The sequence below is a fragment of the Rana temporaria genome, chromosome 2 (genome assembly GCF_905171775.1).
Source record: "Rana temporaria chromosome 2, aRanTem1.1, whole genome shotgun sequence".
In the NCBI taxonomy this organism is placed as follows: Eukaryota; Metazoa; Chordata; class Amphibia; order Anura; family Ranidae; genus Rana; species Rana temporaria.
Genome location: NC_053490.1, coordinates 137,819,717 through 137,838,275, shown reverse-complemented (window position 1 = coordinate 137,838,275; position 18,559 = coordinate 137,819,717). Strand labels below are relative to the sequence as shown.

The 18,559-nt window shown below is 43.8% G+C and overlaps 1 protein-coding gene across 3 annotated transcripts in view; it reads left to right on the top strand.

Annotated features, from left to right (window-relative positions):
- WNT10B (Wnt family member 10B) overlaps nt 1-17,947 on the top strand; it is a 60,896-nt gene extending 42,949 nt beyond the window's left edge. For all 3 annotated transcript variants that reach the window (XM_040341178.1, XM_040341179.1, XM_040341176.1), the window contains 2 exons: nt 3,363-3,739; nt 16,907-17,947. In XM_040341178.1, coding sequence (XP_040197112.1) covers nt 3,363-3,739; nt 16,907-17,365 — 836 coding nt within the window. In that variant the 3' untranslated portion in view covers nt 17,366-17,947. The remainder of the gene's footprint in view (nt 1-3,362; nt 3,740-16,906) is intronic.
- Nucleotides 17,948-18,559: the final 612 nt, after the last annotated feature.

Genomic DNA, 18,559 nt, shown 5'->3' with positions numbered 1-18,559 from the left:
CAGACCGTTGTCCTCTGGTTAACCTATCGTGTGTACGAGGCCTAAGGATTGGTTAGCTTCAATATATCACATTTTTGTGTCTGGGTACACTTTAAATAAAACAAAAATTTTATTCAGAAAGCACAGTGGCTGTAAACGTGTGAACAAACTTCCCCACATTAAAGGTAACTTTATCCCTTTAGCTTTGGAGAAGTGCCACACTTTTCCATCATCATAAGCAGCCTGAAAGCATACTGAACCCAGGCCAATGAGGAAGGAGCTAGGAAGGTAAAGTGTATAAAACAATATTGAAGCTCACGATTACAGCTGTTTCTCCTGGGAAATTCCCCCGTACAAGTAGTAACTTCATAGACTATCAAGTTCTGGCTCCCTGGATGACATACTTGGGAGCATGTGTTGCTTTTAGTAAAACAGGCAGAACTAATCCCTTTAACCCTTTCTAGTATACCATCAATTTGCTCTGTGAAATTATATAACTGTGTTGGAGATCCCTAGATAAAAAAAGGGTGTCCAGGGTGTTTCCCTGACACTTCTCCCTCCACCCCTGCAAGCCATTGCATGCCCATTGCAAACTCTCCTGATAGTTATAGACCTCTTGTTTATCGGTGGAGATATTAAAAGCAATCAGGAAGCATAATGCATGAGAAAGGGGGTAAACAAGCGGCACCCGAAAGGGACAGTAGCAACTTGCAACTGCAACCTTTATTTCTAAACAGAACAGTGCCGCATACCTCATGTCACAGAGTGGTAGTACCTAGACCTATCAAATACATAATATGTGCGGTAGTTGTTGAAATATTTATTTTAAGTGCAGCTATTAATCTGTTCCTGGAGCGACTTCAGTAAAAGTGTTGTCTTTAAACCCCATTTCCAGTGTTTTCCTTTGCACTTCATAATCAGAAACGAAATACACATGAGATCCTGCAGGTCCAGTGTAATGGCCCGTACACACGATCCGAAAATCGGACGAAAAATACCGCTTATGACGTGATTGTACAATAATCGTTAGTACAGAGGTTTCAAGAACTGATCATGACAGTTCATCCGATATTATTTGATCGGACAAGCACAAAAATTTTCCTCGTACGATACCAGATCGTACGACTTTCGTTAAGTCAGTACAGTTGTCATCCGAAAATACAACATAAATACACTACTACACACAATTTTTTTTTTCTGTCGTACAAGAATTTGTGACTTTAGTAACCTATTCAATTTCTACTTGCGACTAGTGAGCAAAAAAAGTCGGACGATCTGTCGTACGATTTTCGGATCACGAGGCATAAGGTTGCTGTAAAAAATCTATAGAAAAAAACAAAAAATGGAAAAGAACATGAAGGCCCAGATTCAGATACAATTGTGTATCTTTAGGCGGGCGTAGCGTATCTCCTATACGCTACGCTGCCGTAACTTTGAGAGGCGAGTATGGTATTCAGAAAGATTCTGCGCCCGAAGTTACGGCGGCGTAGCGTATAAGGGCCGGCGTAAGCCCGCCTAATTCAAATATGGAAGATGTGGGCGTGTTTTAAGTAAATTAAGTGTGACCCCACGTAAATGACGTTTCTAACGAACGGCGCATGCGCCGTCCATGAACGTATCCCAGTGTGCATGCTCCTAATTACGCCGCAAATAGTCAATACTTTCGACGTGAACGTAACTTACGCAAAGCCCTATTCGCAAACGACTTACGCAAACGACGTAAACGACGCAAAATTCAACGCTGGCCGACGTCCATACTTAACATTGGCTACGCCTCATATAGAAGGGGTAACTTTACGCCGGAAAAAGCCTTACGTAAACGACGTAAAAAAATGCGCCGGGCGATTCAGAAACGGGCGGACGTACGTTTCTGAATCGGCGTATCTACCTAATTTACATATTCTACTCGTAAATCTCTGGAAGCGCCACCTAGCAGCCAGCGTAAATATGCAACTAAGATACGACGTAAGAGACTTACGTCAGTCGTATCTTAGCCAAATTTCCGCGTATCTTACTTTCTGAATACAGAAAGATGATACGCCGGCACATCCTAGAATTTACGCGGCGTATCAATAGATACGCCGACGTAAACTCTTTCTGACTCCGGGCCAAAGATATTTACCTACATTTCCTGTCCCGAAAACGCAGCAGGGTATAACAGGAAATTCTTCCAAAGCAGGGAAATATTCCCTCTTTGATAGTTGTTCCACATTGAAGAATTTCCCTTCACTCCCTGTGCTTGTGACAGTACAACATATCCCATCACTTTCTGGATAAACAGAGCAAATACGGAGGGTGAATTTCCCTTGTGGGGGACACAGACAGCAATTAAAACCTGACAGGTACTCTAAATCTACCCTTCTCTATCCAAAACAAAATACATATTTTGGCTTTACATACACTTTATATTACAGAGTATGGGCCAGATTCACAGTGCGAGTACGCCGGCGTATCTACTGATACGCCGGCGTACTTTCAAATTTGCCGCGTTGTATCTTTATTTTGAATTCTCAAACAAAGATACAACGGCATTTTGCTAAGATCCGACAGGCGTACGGCTTCGTGCGCCTTCGGATCTTAGGATGCAATACTTCGGCGCCCGCTGGGTGGAGTTCGTGTCGTTTTCCACGTCGGGTATGCTAATTAGCTGTTTACGGCGATCCACGAAGGTACGCGCGGTCGTCGCATTCTCTTACGTCGTCGCTAGTCGGCTTTTCCCATCGTAAAGTTGCGACTGCTATTTCAATGGCTTATATTTAGACTAGCCATGTTAAAGTATGGCCGTCGTTCCCGCGTCGAATTTGAATTATTTTTTTTTTTGCGTAAGTCGTCCGTGAATAGTAAAGGACGTAACGCACGTCGCCGTTCAAAAAATTACGTCGGTGCGACGTCATTTCGCGCAAATCACGGCGGGAAATTTCAAAACGGAGCATGCGCAGTACGTTTGGCACGGGAACGCGCCTAATTTAAATGATACACGCCCCATTTGAATTAGGTGGGCTTGCGCCGGACGGCTTTACGCTACGCCGCCGCAAGTTTACAGGCAAGTGCTTTGTGAATCAAGCACTTGCGCGGAAAACTTGCGGCGGTGTAACGTAAATGTAATACGTTACGCCGAAGCAGATATACCTGAATCTGGCCCTATGTGTGTTAATATTATGCTGAATAAAATTGTGAATTAAAAACTCTTGCTTTATCTGAAGTACCGTATGTTATGTCTGAAGGTGGACAATCCCACAGCCAATGTCCTAGTATAGACAAATCCAACTATTTATTCTTTAGCTAATCTTACAAAATTAAATAATAAGGAAGCCAATTTACCAAGATTTTTTTATTTTTTTTTATTGAATTTGATTTGAAATCTCGGTTTTTATCTCCAACAGGTTTTCGTGAGAGCGCCTTTGCCTTTTCATTGCTGGCTGCCGGTGTCATGCATTCAGTTGCTACAGCTTGTAGTCTAGGCAAGTTGCAAGGATGTGGATGTGAGTGGAAACGCCGGGGAACTGAAGAGAAAATTCGTCTGAAGCTCAACCAGTTGCAGCTCCAAGCTTTATCTAAAGTGAAGGGCCTCCCAAGAGACTTGACTCCACTGCTCCGGGAGACCCCAGAGCCCAGTCCTCAGGACACATGGGAATGGGGTGGCTGCAAACATGAACTGGAATTTGGAGAAAAATTCTCCAAAGATTTTCTGGACTCCAGGGAGTCACCAAGGGACATTCAAGCAAGAATGAGGATACATAACAATCGTGTGGGGAGGCAGGTACTGAATGATCAAAAGTATGAATCAAATGAGCATTTAAAGCTAAACTCCAGGCAGATATTACAAAATACAATTTTCCAAGAGTTTACCGTATGCCAGAAGAAGCATATTGAAATATATAGTAAGTTGGGCTTTGTTAGAACAAAGTGAAATTGATATTTTAACTTGCATAACAACTTTATGTATCTTTATAACGTTGCTGCAAGTAACTTTTTGACCAAAAAAATTGTAGATATTTTGCAAAAAGGTTTATCTAGCATATCAAATCTTTTCTCTTGCTATTATGGCTATAAAATTGTAGCTGATGAAATAACGCTAGATTCACGTTTGGAACCTGTTAAGCCTCGTACACACGATCAGTCCATCCGATGAGAACGGTCTGATGGACCGTTGTCGTCGGTTAACCGATGAAGCTGACTGATGGTCCGTCGCGCCTACACACCATCAGTTAAAAAACTGATCGTGTCAGAACGCGGTGACGTAAAACACAACGACGTGCTGAAAAAAACGAAGTTCAATGCTTCCAAGCATGTGTCGACTTGATTCTGAGCATGCGTGGATTTTTAACCGATAGACGTGCCTACTGACGATCGTTTTTTTCCCATCGGTTAGGAATCCATCGGTTAAATTTAAAGCAAGTTGGCTTTTTTTTAACCGATGGTTAAATAACCTATGGGGCCCACACACGATCGGTTTTGACCACAATGAAAACGGTCCATCAGACCGTTGTCCTCTGGTTAACCTACCGTGTGTACGAGGCCTTACTCCTCTATTTAGGATGTAACATGTAACATTTTACCACCTCCACCCCTCAACCCCCTCACTCCCGCTTGACAGCCGCATTCAATATCGACGCGCTTGTGCAGGGCTCTGCTACATAGCCACCTGATTCATTCACAGAGATCTCTGAATGAATGCACTACAAGTCCCATCTTCCACCGTGACATACACACTTGTAGTTCTTCATGGACTGTGAGGGCACTGACGAACACTCTCATATTCCACTGATACTTTCTCCAGCTTTTTAGCAGAAAGCTCACATAGAGGTTCAGGCAAGAAACCTGGAGAACGTGTCTGGAGGAGCCTGACATTGCACCTGCGGTTCACTGATCGCAGGTGCAATGCTTTACGGGCTTCCGAGGAAAAAAATAATAAATGCATATTTTTTTCTCCAGAAATATGTTCATTTATGATTCTTTTCCCTAAAGGTGAATTTATCCTTTAACTACTTTAAAGAGACCCTGTCATCAGTTTAAAACTATTTCCGGTAAGTACACAGGAAAATCAACTATTTTCAGTCCTTACTTATATGATTTTTATTTGACTTGCAATGTGCCTTTGAGCTTGCAAGAACATGTTACTACACCAGGAAGAGTCAATTCCTCAGCACCAGTGGCATATGTAGCCTACCTGACATCCAGGGTCGTATTATGTTTTAACACCTCCCACCCCCACACATGCATACAGTATCTCACAAAACAGTGTACAGAGTACACCCATCACATTTTTGTAAATATTTTATTATATATTTTCATGTGACAACATTGAAAAAATTACACTTTGCTACAATGTAAAGTAGTGAGTGTACAGCTTGTATAACAGTGTAAATTTGCTGTCCCCTCAAAATAACTCAACACACAGCCAATAATGTCTAAACCGAAGGCAGCATATGTGAGTATACCCACATTTGGCATTTGTGGTTTCCTCACTGAACTGTAGCTCCCCAGTGCCGGCAGCACTCATGCAGCCCCAGACCATGACACTCCCACCACCATGCTTGACTGTAGGCAAGACACACATGTCTTTGTACTCCTCACCTAGTTACCACCACACAGGCTTGACACCATCTGAACCAAATAAGTTTATCTTGTTATACAGGACATCTTTATGTAGAGCAACAATTCTTTTTTTAGATCCTCAGAGAGTTCTTTGCCATGAAGTGCCATGTTGAACTTTCAGTGACCAGTATTAGGCCCCTTTCACATGTGCGGACCGTATGTCCACATTTTCATCCATCCGTTGCGGATGAAAACGGGACATACATTGGTCCCTATGTGATTGCGGGTGTCAGCGGATGACCATCCGCTGACACATGTAATCACCCGCCTCCGCAAAGCTCCGATTTTTCGGACGAAAGAAAATCCTATTTTTCTTCCGTCTGGCGGATCGGGTGAACACGCATATACGGTCCGTGTTCGTCCGATCCCCCCATAGGGGAGAGCGGAGGAAAGACAGAGGGCGGTCCCTGCACAGTGTGCGGGGACCGCCCTGTCAGCCGACGGCTCAGCAGGGATTTCACGGAGGATCCCCGCTGAGCTTTACGGACACACGGAGGCGCCCCGTGTGAAAGGGCCCTTAGAGAGTGAAAGCGATAACACCAAATTTAACACACCTGCTCCCCATTCACACCTGAGACCTTGTAACACTAACGAATCACATGACACTGGGGAGGCAAAATGGCTAATTGGGCCCAACTTGAAAATTTTCACTTAGGGGTGTACTCACTTTTGTTGCCGGTTTAGACATTAATGGCTGTGTGTTGAGTTCTTTTGAGGGGACAGAAAATGTACACTGATATACAAGCTGTACGCTCACTAATTTACATTGTAGCAAAGTGTAATTTCTTCAATGTTGTCACATGAAAAGATATAATAAAATATTTATAAAATTGTGAGGGGTGTACTCACTTTTGTTAGATACTGTACATACACCCACACCTCTCTATACATCAAAATGATGTTCATTAATCATGAAATTATTAGCAAATATTAATAATGGGCAAAAAATAAATAGGAGAGTATTATTACACTGCAGCAAAACATGCTCATAATAACAGTGCTAAAAATAATAATAATAATAATAATAATAATAATAATTGCTGCACAATGCGGTAATAATAGTGGTATGCTTTGATGAAGACAGGGGTCTAAATTCTAGTAATATACAGTGACGCAGTCAGGGCTTTGTAGCATATACAGTGCAACAGTCCGGTCTATGTTGGTGTGGCACCTTGTGGTCAGTGCACCCTCTCATGGTGGTCTGTGGGTTCCCAGTATATGGTGGTCAATGTGCCCCCTATATGTTGGTCAGTGTTTCCCCCTTTATGGTGGCCAGCATGTGCCCTCTTTATTATGGTCAATCCTTTATGGTGGTCAGCATGTGGCCTCTTTATGGTGGTCAGTGTGTGTCCCTTTTATTGTGGTGTGTCTGTGCCCCGTCTGTGTTGGTCAGTGTGCGCCTCGGTAGTCAGTGTTTTTTGCTCCCCCCGTTTATTGGTGGTCAGTGGGAGCAGAGTGCATTTATGTACACTTACCTGAGTAGCAGTGGCAGCTGATAGTATTATATTTTTGGGGGGGGCGGCAAACAATCCTGCTGCTCTGCGCCCTGACCCCACTCTTTTTTTAAGCCAATTACAGCCTCAGGCTCTAATAAAAAAAAAAAAAACATTGCAATCAATGCATCCGGCCCCCTGCATGTAGATAATGGGCCGGACACATGCATTAGGGGGTGGCGTCCCTGCGCCCTATATAAATGGGCCGCCATTGCACATGTCCCATGCTGCTTCCTTCCATTTCCTGGGTTTCCTGCAGTATAATGTCAGGGACAGAACTTTAACAGCAGCATCAAGCCACATATCCACCCATCTACCTGTACAGAATAGAACAAGTCACTGTCAGTCAGAATGACTTTTTCTGTATATCAATCCACCCAGTGTGCAACATTCAGTGTATCAATCTGTCTAGGCCCAGTGGTGTATGTGTTTTGTGGTAGTTGCAGCAACACCCCCTAAATGGTAGTAACCGATGCAGACAGCACCCCTTTGGTATGCCACTGAATACAGCTCACTCCCTCTTTGCTGATCATAGCCCTCTATTCTTCTTTGAGTGTCTAATTACAGTCTGTGCTGGCCCAGCATCTTCTCCACTCCACACATAAACTTGCACCTGCCACGGAAGAAGTGAAGGAGAATATTAAAAAGCAGGGGCTGGCAACATCAGCTCTCCAGCTGTGGTGATCGAAACTATGAACCCCATCACACATCTGCCTCAAGGAGTCATGTCTGTGGCTGCCAGTTTCTTTCAAAACCTCATTGGACTTGTATATCGACAACAGCTGGAATGTCAAGGTTGCCTACCATGGCTATAGAATGTCACTTGAGTGTCTGCTGAGCCTGCTGACATCACATCCAAGATTGTGATTCCCAGCAGTAGTCTCATGCATAGGTGTGCACAGCCTATTGCATTAGGGTGTGCACCCCAAAGCACCAACACATATGCATTTGACATATTTATCGGCCTCTTCCCCGCTCTCCATCCTTAAACAATGAAGGGGGAGTAAGGGAGCACATGGGGGACCCGGGCAACAGAAGGAAGAGTAACAGGGAAAGGAGGGGTGGCATATATTAGTACCAATCACCTATATTTTCCTCCTATGGCAGCTGAATGTTGACAAAATGGAGAGGAAGAGAAGCCTACTTTCAGCTGCTGCAGGAGGAAAATACAGGAAATTCCACCCCCCGCCACCTCTCCTGTCCAGGTTCTGAGGGTCAGCAAGGAAGGATTGTGGGTTACCTGTCACCTGCCCACCAATGACAGGTTGCCAACCCCAGGATTAGGGTGTGCCCAGGCACACCTGGCACACCCCTTGCGCACGCCTATGGTATCATGGTTTTTAGATGTCTACACATAGTAGGTTTTTACAAGTAAAAAACATGCATACAGATTATTTTTGCTGTAAATAGTCTGGCAACAGAGTCCCTTTAAGTTTGGAGCAATCTATTATTTTAATAGATGCCCTGATTACAGGAAATCCCCAGCAGTGCCCATCAGTGCCACTAATCAGTGCCCATGCGGGGCTCCGTGTCTGAATGGACACACAGAGCTGTGACTCGGCTCGGGTGTCCCCATAGCAAGCTGCTTGCTGTGGGGGCAGGAGGGCAGGAGGGAGGAGCCAAGAGCAGCTAAGAGGGACCCGAGAAGAGGAGGTAAGTATAACATGTTTGTTATTTTCATTTTTTTAAAACAAGACTTTACAAACCACAAGTGCTTTTTTTTTTAGCACTACTATTCCTTTATTCTGGCTTTTTAAATTTACAAATGCAACAGTTTAGAAATTGGATGAAAGGTTTAGCACTGGGAAACACTTTTTCATAGATTACGAGCGCATTTTATATACAACTATATAGATCAGACCAAAATGAGGGACAAATGAGGAGGAAAGAGGGACAGAGGGACTTTGGTCCAAATCCGTGACAGTCCCTCAAAATCAGGGACAGTTGGGAGCTTTGTGATTCTGTTGGGTAAACTTGTGTAATGTATCAATGTAAAAAAAGGATTGACAGAACGACTACCACCTGGTGCCTCTAAACACAATGAGAAAGCCAATCATGATTGGACTTAGTTGGTGTAGCTATGCATAGTAACCAATCAGCTTCTAACTTCAGCTTGCTCAATTAAGCTTCACATTGGGCAGATTTGGCATGCAATTTGACTTTGTGGCGCTGCACTGATTGCCAAAAGTAGTTCCTGTACTACTTTTGGTGGCATCAGGAACCTGCACAGATGTCTGTCAAACCGCCCCCAAAGTTGGACTGCATTGCCGGTTTGAAACCGTGCGAGTTCAGTTGATTTTCTAATGCGCAGCAGTATGAACCTAGGCGGAAACCTGAAAGCTGATTGTTACTATGCACAACTGCACCAGATTCTGTGTGCACCACTTTTAGTAAATCTCCCCATAGGGTCTCTTGTAAAAAGCAGTGAAATAGTTCTGCCATTAAAGCTCCGCTCATTTATAAAGAACAGCGATTTGCTTTAAAATTTGTGCTCTGAATAAAAATGTAAAACAAAAAGCTTATACAGATAGGACTCGTGGGGCTATTATATCTATTTCACTTTATCAAATTAGTTAGGTGGAGAGCACTAGTCCATTTCCGACAGAGTAAGTTAAAAAATATATTAAGCTCTAAATATACACCTATTATAGGTAAGCCTGTTTAAAATTTACGACTGATGTGGCGCTTACCTCGAAAGAGCCATCGATGTATGGCTTCCCTGATTCCGGAGGACAGTGATGCTTCCCACAATGTCACGCCCTCTAATACACCAAGGCAGAAGAAGGAGGATTTAATTAGGCTATACACCCCAATAACAGCAATAAACAGTAACAGAATAAAGCCAATATGTACTATGCAACGAGTAATGCTGAATCCACTCTCCTCCAGGTACCTGAATCCTAAATCTAAGGGGGTCCGACACCTAACTAATGGTGATACTGGCCTGGAATCTCTCCAAAACTCATCCCACTGGCCAGTGTGATACTAAATATTCCTACATGAAGGCACCAAAATAAGTCCCAAGTTAGCCCCCTCTTATTGTCCAGTCTCCAGAACCAGGGGCTTTGGCAGCAACCCTGGATGTTATAGCGCCAATTTCTCATGAAACCAGTAGACACCCCTCTCCTCCAGCTCACTGGATCTCTCTGATGGCAATGGCCTTCAAGCAAATTTGGTAGAACATTCTCACTCCCACACAGCTGCAAATACTAGGGACAAGCAGTGTCTGACTCAGTAGCACTAAAAACTACCTCCTAATGCTACACCCCAGGACTGCCCTGAACTCTGGCTTTTCCTTCTTTTCCTCCTCCCTGCTGCACTGTCCTCCTGGAATTTGTAGTCCCATACAGTTCTCCCCTTAGGGGCTGTATCCTGGGGACAACTGTACATCCCCCACACTTTTAACTCTCAGAATATTTTTATTCAGTGAATGGGTTGCTTTTGGCATGTTGCTTAATAGCCAATAATTTACATATGTGTTTTTTCTTTTTTCTTTTGTTAAATAGTTTTTATTGATATATCAAATAGAAAGGAAGAATTAGTCATATGAATATAAGATGGTCAAAAGTAACCACAAACATTACACATACAGGCCCAGATTCAAGAAGCACTTGCGCACGCGCAACCATAGTTGCGCGGCGCAAGTGCTTACTTGCTCCGGTGTAACGAGTGCTCCTGATTCAGGAACCTCGTTACACCGAATGCAGCCTAGGATGTGACAAACATAAGCCTCCTTATGCCTTCACATCCCAGGCTGCATTCTTGCGTTGGCCGCTAGGGGGCGCGGCCTTTGTGATCGGCGTGTAGTATGCAAATTGCATACTACCACCGATTCACAAAAGTTGCGCGGGCCCTGCGTACGCAAGGTACGGAGTTTCCGTACGGCGCCTTTAGCATAAGGCTGCTCCTGCTAATAGCAGGCGCAGCCAATGCTAAAGTATAGCTGCGCCTCCCGCCCGTGAAATTTAAATTTCACGTCGTTTACGTAAGTGAACCGTGAATGGCGCTGGACGCCATTCACGTTCACTTAGAAGCAAATGACGTCCTTGCGACGTCATTTGCCGCAATGCATGTCGGGAAAGTTTCCAGACGGAGCATGCGCTGTTAGCTCGGCGCGGGAGCGCGCCTAATTTAAATGATTCCCGCCCCCGGCGGGATCATTTACATTAGGCGCCCTTACGCAGGGCTAATTAGCATAGCGCCCGCGCAATTTACGGAGCTACTGCTCCGTGAATCGCTGGGCAAATGGAAATATTTGCGTGGGCGCAGAGAAAAATCTTTGCTCTTTGCCCACGCAAATATTGCTCCATTCTACTTGAATCTGGGCCACAGAGTGTAACTAAATGACTGTTACAAAGGATTTAACTCAAGAGAATTTAACTTTGAGAGAGACATCTCAAAAAACGAGTGAAGAAAAGTTCAAAAAAGAGAAAACAAAAGAGAACAATTGAAAACAAAAAAAATCCCCCACACTTTCAAGCAGCTCCCAGAAACCTTTTACAGATTTCTGGGTTGGCTCTTTCCTTTCCCATACTGCCCTGCAGGCAATAACAGTGTCCTATGTATCATGGGCAGTTGTGGCTGCAATTACAGCCCTGTCACAGTACCTGTGCCCACTTTTTTCTCCTCTCTCCCCATGAAGCCACTCCACACACTACACTAGTGGCTGCATTGTGAGGGCATTGACAGCCCGGTCTATGCATCTATGGTCCGGGAAGTGTCGCAGCCCGTGGCTACACCAAGGTAATGGAGAAAGCAGTTGTACAACAGCTGCAACTGCATTTGGACACCCATAAATTACTCGACCCGTTTCAATCAGGCTTCCGTCCGGGTCACGGAACAGAAACGGCGCTGCTCAAAATATGGGATGACGCTCTAGAGGCCGCAGACGAAGGAGAATCTTGTCTCCTAATACTGCTGGACCTAAGCGCGGCTTTTGACACTGTAGACCACGGACTACTACTGGCTAGGCTAGCTGAAGTAGCCGGAGTCGCTGAAGGTGTTTTACCCTGGTTCTCCTCCTTCTTGGAAAACCGATCACAAACAGTGAAACTGGGACCTTTCTCTTCTGAAAAACGTACGATATCATGCGGAGTCCCTCAGGGATCTCCCTTGTCGCCCGTATTGTTTAATATCTATCTCCGCCCACCTCTTTGAAATCATCAGTAACCAGAAGTTACTCTACCACTCCTACGCAGACGACACGCAACTGTATTTCCGCATCTGCGACAAAAAGGATCACTCTCTTGGACTAGAGAAATGCCTTACTCTAATAGATAACTGGATGACAAACAGTTATCTTAAACTCAACGGTTCGAAAACAGAACTTCTCCTGTTTCACGCTAACCGGAAAAACCACTCCGCATCAACATGGACCCCCCCCCCAGCCATTCTGGGTAAAACTATCACCCCTAGCACCAAAGTCAAAAGTCTCTGAGTCATTTTCGATACCTACATGACAATGGATGCACAAATAGGGTCAGTAGTCAGCGGATCCCACCATATGCTGCGCCTACTACGCAGGCTCACGCCCTTTATCCCGAAAGAGGACATAGCAGTCGTGGTGGGAACAATCATCAATTCCAGACTCGACTACGCAAATGCACTCTATCTAGGACTCCCCAAATACCAAATCACTCGTCTGCAAGTCGTTCAAAATACGGCCGTTCGACTTGTGACTGGGAAAAAAACATGGGAATCAATCTCACCTTCACTGAGATCCCTTCATTGGTTGCCAGTAAAAGACAGAATCACTTTCAAGGCACTCTGCCTAATACATAAGTGTATTCAAGGAAACGCCCCCCAATATCTATGCAAAAAAATAAAAGCCCATAACCCCAATCGCATTCTGCGATCCACCAATCAAAACCTACTCCAGATACCCAAAGCCAGATACAAGTCCAAAGGAGATCGAAGATTTGCAGTCCAGGGACCTCGCCTGTGGAATGCACTACCAACCACCATCCGACTGGAGTCGGACCACTTGGCCTTCAGGAGAAGGATTAAAACCCATCTCTTCTGAGGTCAAGGGGTTTCCTTACCCATGAAATGGATACAGCGCCCAGAGGCGATTCAGTTTGCATGTGTTGCGCTTTACAAGTTTCTCACTCACTCACTCACTTACGCTCAATATTTAGTTTATGGCATAACCCAATGGGAATCTGTTCTCTTAAGGCCCAGCCCTATATGTTGTGATCACAAATTTAGATATTTGTTATGTGATGTACCTTAAAAGGTACATCATTTATGTTGAATTTGTACTTTTTCATTCACATTTTAATGTGCACTTTTATGTGCAATTTAGCCACTCCCATGCGGTGCACTGTAATTAGCCTGGTTCACCACTTCCTCTATTCCGCTGCCATTCCCCGGAAATACAATTTTCAGAAGTCTCCAGGATTGATCTGTAGTCCCTTTGCATGCAGAGTGGTTTATCATCAGTCCCAATACACAGTGGTATATCTGCAGTCACATTGCATAGTGATTACTACGCAGTCACAATGCACAGTGGTTTATCATCATTCCCAAGACACAGTGGTATATCTGCAGTCACATTGCATAGTGATTACTACGCAGTCACAATGCACAGTGGTTTATCAGCAGTCACAATGCACAGTGGTTTATCATCATTCCCAATACACAGTGGTATATCTGCAGTCACATTGCATAGTGATTATTACGCAGTCACAATGCACAGTGGTTTATCAGCAGTCACAATGCACAGTGGTTCTTCAGCGGTCACAGTGGCTCACTATCAGTAACAGTAAACGATGGCTCATTGCCATTCACAGAACACAGGGGCTCATTCATGGCAACACAATGCGCAGTGGCTCATTGCCAGTTAGAATACACCGTGGCTTACTGCCAGTTAGAATACACCGTGGCTTACTGCCAGTAACAATATACAATGGATTATTACCAAATCCACTGCCATGTACTGCCTACCTGTCAGTATCCTAATCCGTTAAAGGTGGAATTTTTCCTTACATACAAGCAGTTTCTCTTTACTTCCTGTCTTGTTTTCAGAATCACCAACAGGGACACATATTTCTGAAAGTACCTGATAGAGGTTCCAATCTCTGAGTTTAGGAAATTATAGAAAATATAATCAGTGGGGACGCAGACTGCAGCAAAGCTTTTTTTTTTCAGTGAACCAATGAAAGGATAGGTCTGTAATTTTTTTTTACTATCTGTGTCTTCCTCTCCTGGTGACAATTGTCTGCCTCATTCCTTGCCCTACAGTCAGAGGGACATAAGGAAATATTAAATATCAACAGACATAGAGGGCACAGACAGCAAAAAAACAACACAAACATGTATTTTTCCCAGGCCTATCCCAAAACTATTAAATAAAAGTTTGAGCTGGATTTGGGCTTCAAATGCACCAAAAAGAGGCTGTTCACTGTATGATAGCAACTATCTCTTTAACCTCATCAAGAGCTGTGTGAAGTTTTAATCCCCACTCAAAGTTAGATATGCATAGATAGACATACAATGGAATAGATTTTCTTGGCTGCACCCATCCAGCTAAGATTCTGTTTCTAGGGGTGTTGCTAGGATTGTGAGGACCCAGGGCACCCTGAGGAAAGGAATGCTGCTGCATGCTATATGCACTAAAACATATGCCATAGTCCTTATGCCCACAAAACAGGTCTTAATTACTATGTCACAAACAAAATTCACACATATACTTATGAACCTCAGCACAATCATTTTTTTATGAAACTATTCTATTACATATGCTTGCAGCGGTCAGGAGTATGTAATGCACAGTGTGTAGAAGTCAGGGGTATGTTGCGCACATAGTGCAGAGGTCAGGAGAATAGATAGCTTGGAGCGCAGTGGCCAGGGGTGTGTGTAATACACAAAGTCAGGGGTTAGAAGTGTGTGTAATGCAGAGTGTGGGGGTCAAAAGCATCTGCAACACACAGAGTGCAGGGGGCAGGAGAATGTGACATACAAAGTGTCAGGGGTGTGTAAGCCACAGAGTGTAGGGGTGTTGGGTGAGTGCAGTGCAAATGGTGCAGGGGTCAAGAGAATGGAACACACAGAGTCCAGGGGTCAGGGCTGTGTGTAAAGCACAGAGTGCAGGGGCCAACTATGTGTGTAAAGTACAGAGTGCAGGGTTCTAAGGCGTGTAATCTACAGAATACCAGAGTCTGGTATGTGTGTAATCCACAGAATTCCAGGGTCTGGGGTGTGTGTGTAATGCACAGAATGCCAGGGTCAGGTGTATTTATCTTACACAGTGCTGGGGTCAGAAGAATATAATGCAAGGAGTGCAGGGGTTTGTGTAAAACACAAAGTGCAAGAGGAAAGAGTCAAAAGAATTAAACGTACAGGCGAATAGGGGTCAAAAGAATGTAACACAAAAGTCCAGTGGTAAGGTGAATGTAACGCACAGTGTAGGGGTCAGTGGTGTGTGTATTGCATAAAGTGCATTATTCTGGGGTTTCTGTAACACACATAGGGGTTAATTTACTAAAGGTAAATCCACTGTGCACTACTAGTGCACTTGAAAGTGCAGTCGCTGTAGATCTGAGGGGAAGATTTACCTTTAGTAAATAAACCCCATAGTATTGGGGTTGGGGGATGTGTAACGCACATAGTGCATTGGTCAAGAGAATGTAGCACACAGAGCACAAGCAAAAATCTCACTCCAGAACCTCCTGCCTCACACAAAGTCAATGTTCAAGACTGAATCCTCTCCAAGCATAAATTCACCCCTTTCAGTACAAAATTGGCATTCTGACCCAGTACAATTCTCGCCCAAATCAAAATAGCTTCCAGCACAGCAGAGTCAAGAATAAACTTAGCAAGACTTCCCTCTCCTCTCGCAATATGCCGCATCGTAGTGACACTACCAAATTTAAATCCAAATTTCATGAGACTAGCAGTCCTCAGAGGCACAGTGGGATGTGATCTCCGACTGCAAACATATAGCCTACTGTAGGCTAATGAACAGAGGTACCTAGGTACAATAACATGTCAGGAAGTGCACTGCTAATTTGTAAGAGAAATGTATAAGTATATCTTTGAGACTTCATTACCCTTTCAATATATTCTTATAAGATAGCAGTCTATACTTTTAAGCAGGGGTCTACTTCAAGACCAGTCCTGTAAAGTTTGGCCATTCTTCTAAAGCCTCGTACACACGGCCGGGAATCTCGTCTGGAAAAAAACGTTGGTTTTCCCGACGAGATTCCTGGCAAGCTTTTCTTGTAAAGCCGAGTGTACACACGGCACGTTCAAAAGAACCGCCGTTCTTTTGAATGGCAAGAACACAGTGACGTTATTGACATGACAAGCATGCACTCGTCACATTTGATTCCGTCAGCCGCCATCTTGCTTCACCCTACACTACCCTTGAAGTCTCATCGAGCATGCGCGGGCTTACTGGAGGACAGGTAAGCTTGTAGCCGCATACACACACACAGTTTTCTCGTCTGAAAACATGCCGACGAGAATCCGGACGAGAAAATAGAGAGCAGATTCTCTATTTTTCTCGTCGAGATTCACGGCAGTTTTCTCGAAGAGAAAACATACACACACGACCGGTTTTCTTGGCAAAAAGCTCTGCCAGCAGTTTTCTTGCTGGGAAAACGGGCCGTGTGTATGAGGCTTGAGTCTCATGTTTATTGAAATGTATTTGAACTGTGTGTTATAATAGTTGTATGTTGTGTTCAGTATTCAATATTCTCAGAAATAAATCATCAAGTACATTAACATTTTTATCATTCTTATTTAAAAATTGTATGTATTTAAAATGGCTATTTTAATGATATGTTTTAAATAAGCTCTTACATAATGTTGACTATTTCTTTCTGTCTGCCCAGGCGGTGACTGAAAACATGAAGCGCAGGTGCAAATGCCATGGGACATCTGGAAGCTGCCAGTTCAAGACTTGTTGGCATGTGACTCCTGATTTTCGAGCAGTTAGCACGCTTCTACGGGAAAAGCTACAGCGTGCTGTGTTTGTGAACTCCCGTAATAAGAACAGTGGAGCCTTCCATCCACGTCTCAATAAGAAGAGATTGGCTCGTGAGCTTGTCTACTTTGAGAAATCTCCAGACTTCTGTGAAAGGGATGCTCTTGTAGACTCTCCAGGCACTCAAGGGCGGGTATGCAACAAGACAAGCCACCAGATGGACAGCTGTGCCAGCCTTTGCTGTGGGCGAGGCCATAATATCCTCATGCAGACCCGTCGAGAACGTTGCAACTGCCGCTTTCACTGGTGCTGCTATGTTATGTGTGAGGAGTGCCGCATCACACAGTGGGTCAATGTGTGCAAGTGAAGAAACTTAAAAATATCTAATTTTGTTTGTTAGCAATTAATTTATTCTTTCTTAGCACTGAAAATATATGTATTACTGGGTAGGATCCACAACTGTCCAAAAGTAGCAAAGAACTTAAGCTATTGGAATACTTAGTCCTGAAACAAGAAGACCACCAAAACAATGCCTATATCAAATTTTGTTACCAACATTACTGAACTCTGTTGATCTGCTGGACAAAGAACACATATCACTGCTTATTTATATAGTAGCTAAAGAGAAGGGATTATAACCCTTGGATGGGACACTGTGGCATCTCATGACTTTATGGAATTACAGTACATATTCGTATGATGAGTATATTTCCTGTGAAAGGATGGGATTTTTCTTACTGAACTTTCCTTTTCAAAAACATTTGGAATTTGTACATGTGGAAATAATTCTAACCTTGGTGTACAGGTACTCTGTTTAACTCCAGTACCCCTGATTTCTAATACCTACTGACCTAATGACAGATTTAGCCCAGCAGGTCCAAAAGAATAAAAAACAGGAGGCTAATTTATTGGAGTTTGTATACATAAATAAAAACATATTTTAGATGAATTTCCCTGTAGTATTTTCATCCTTCAGAAAGTCAGTATCGTTATGCTGATTCCGCTAAGAAAAGGGTGCAGTTACCCCACTTCTGCTAGGGATAATGTATTTGTTCATTGGGAATACTGAACCATTATTGACTTCATCAAGCAGAGGTCTAACATACAGTGTAATTTAATATACGGTTTTTACTACAAAGCTGTGGACAACTGCATGAGGCCTCGTACACACGACCGAGGAACTCGTCGGAAAAGACACATCGTTTTTTCCCGATGAGTTCCTTGTTAGGCTTGTCAAGGAACTCGACAAGCTTTCTTTGCGTACATACGGTCAAGACAAAATCTCCTCATTCTCAAACGCGGTGACGTACAACACATACAATGGCAGGGGAAGTTCGATTCCACTGGCACAACCCTTGGGGCTGCTTTTGCTAATCTCACGTTACTGCGTGTTAAGTAAAAGTTTGGTAAGAGACGATTTGCACTTTTCAGTCTGTTACAGCTTGAAAAATGTGTTATCTCCATTACAGACGCTACTTTTACCGAAGGTGCGCTCCCGTCTCATACTTTATTCTGAGCATGCGCGGGTTTCTTAGCATACACACGCTCGCGTTTCTTGTCG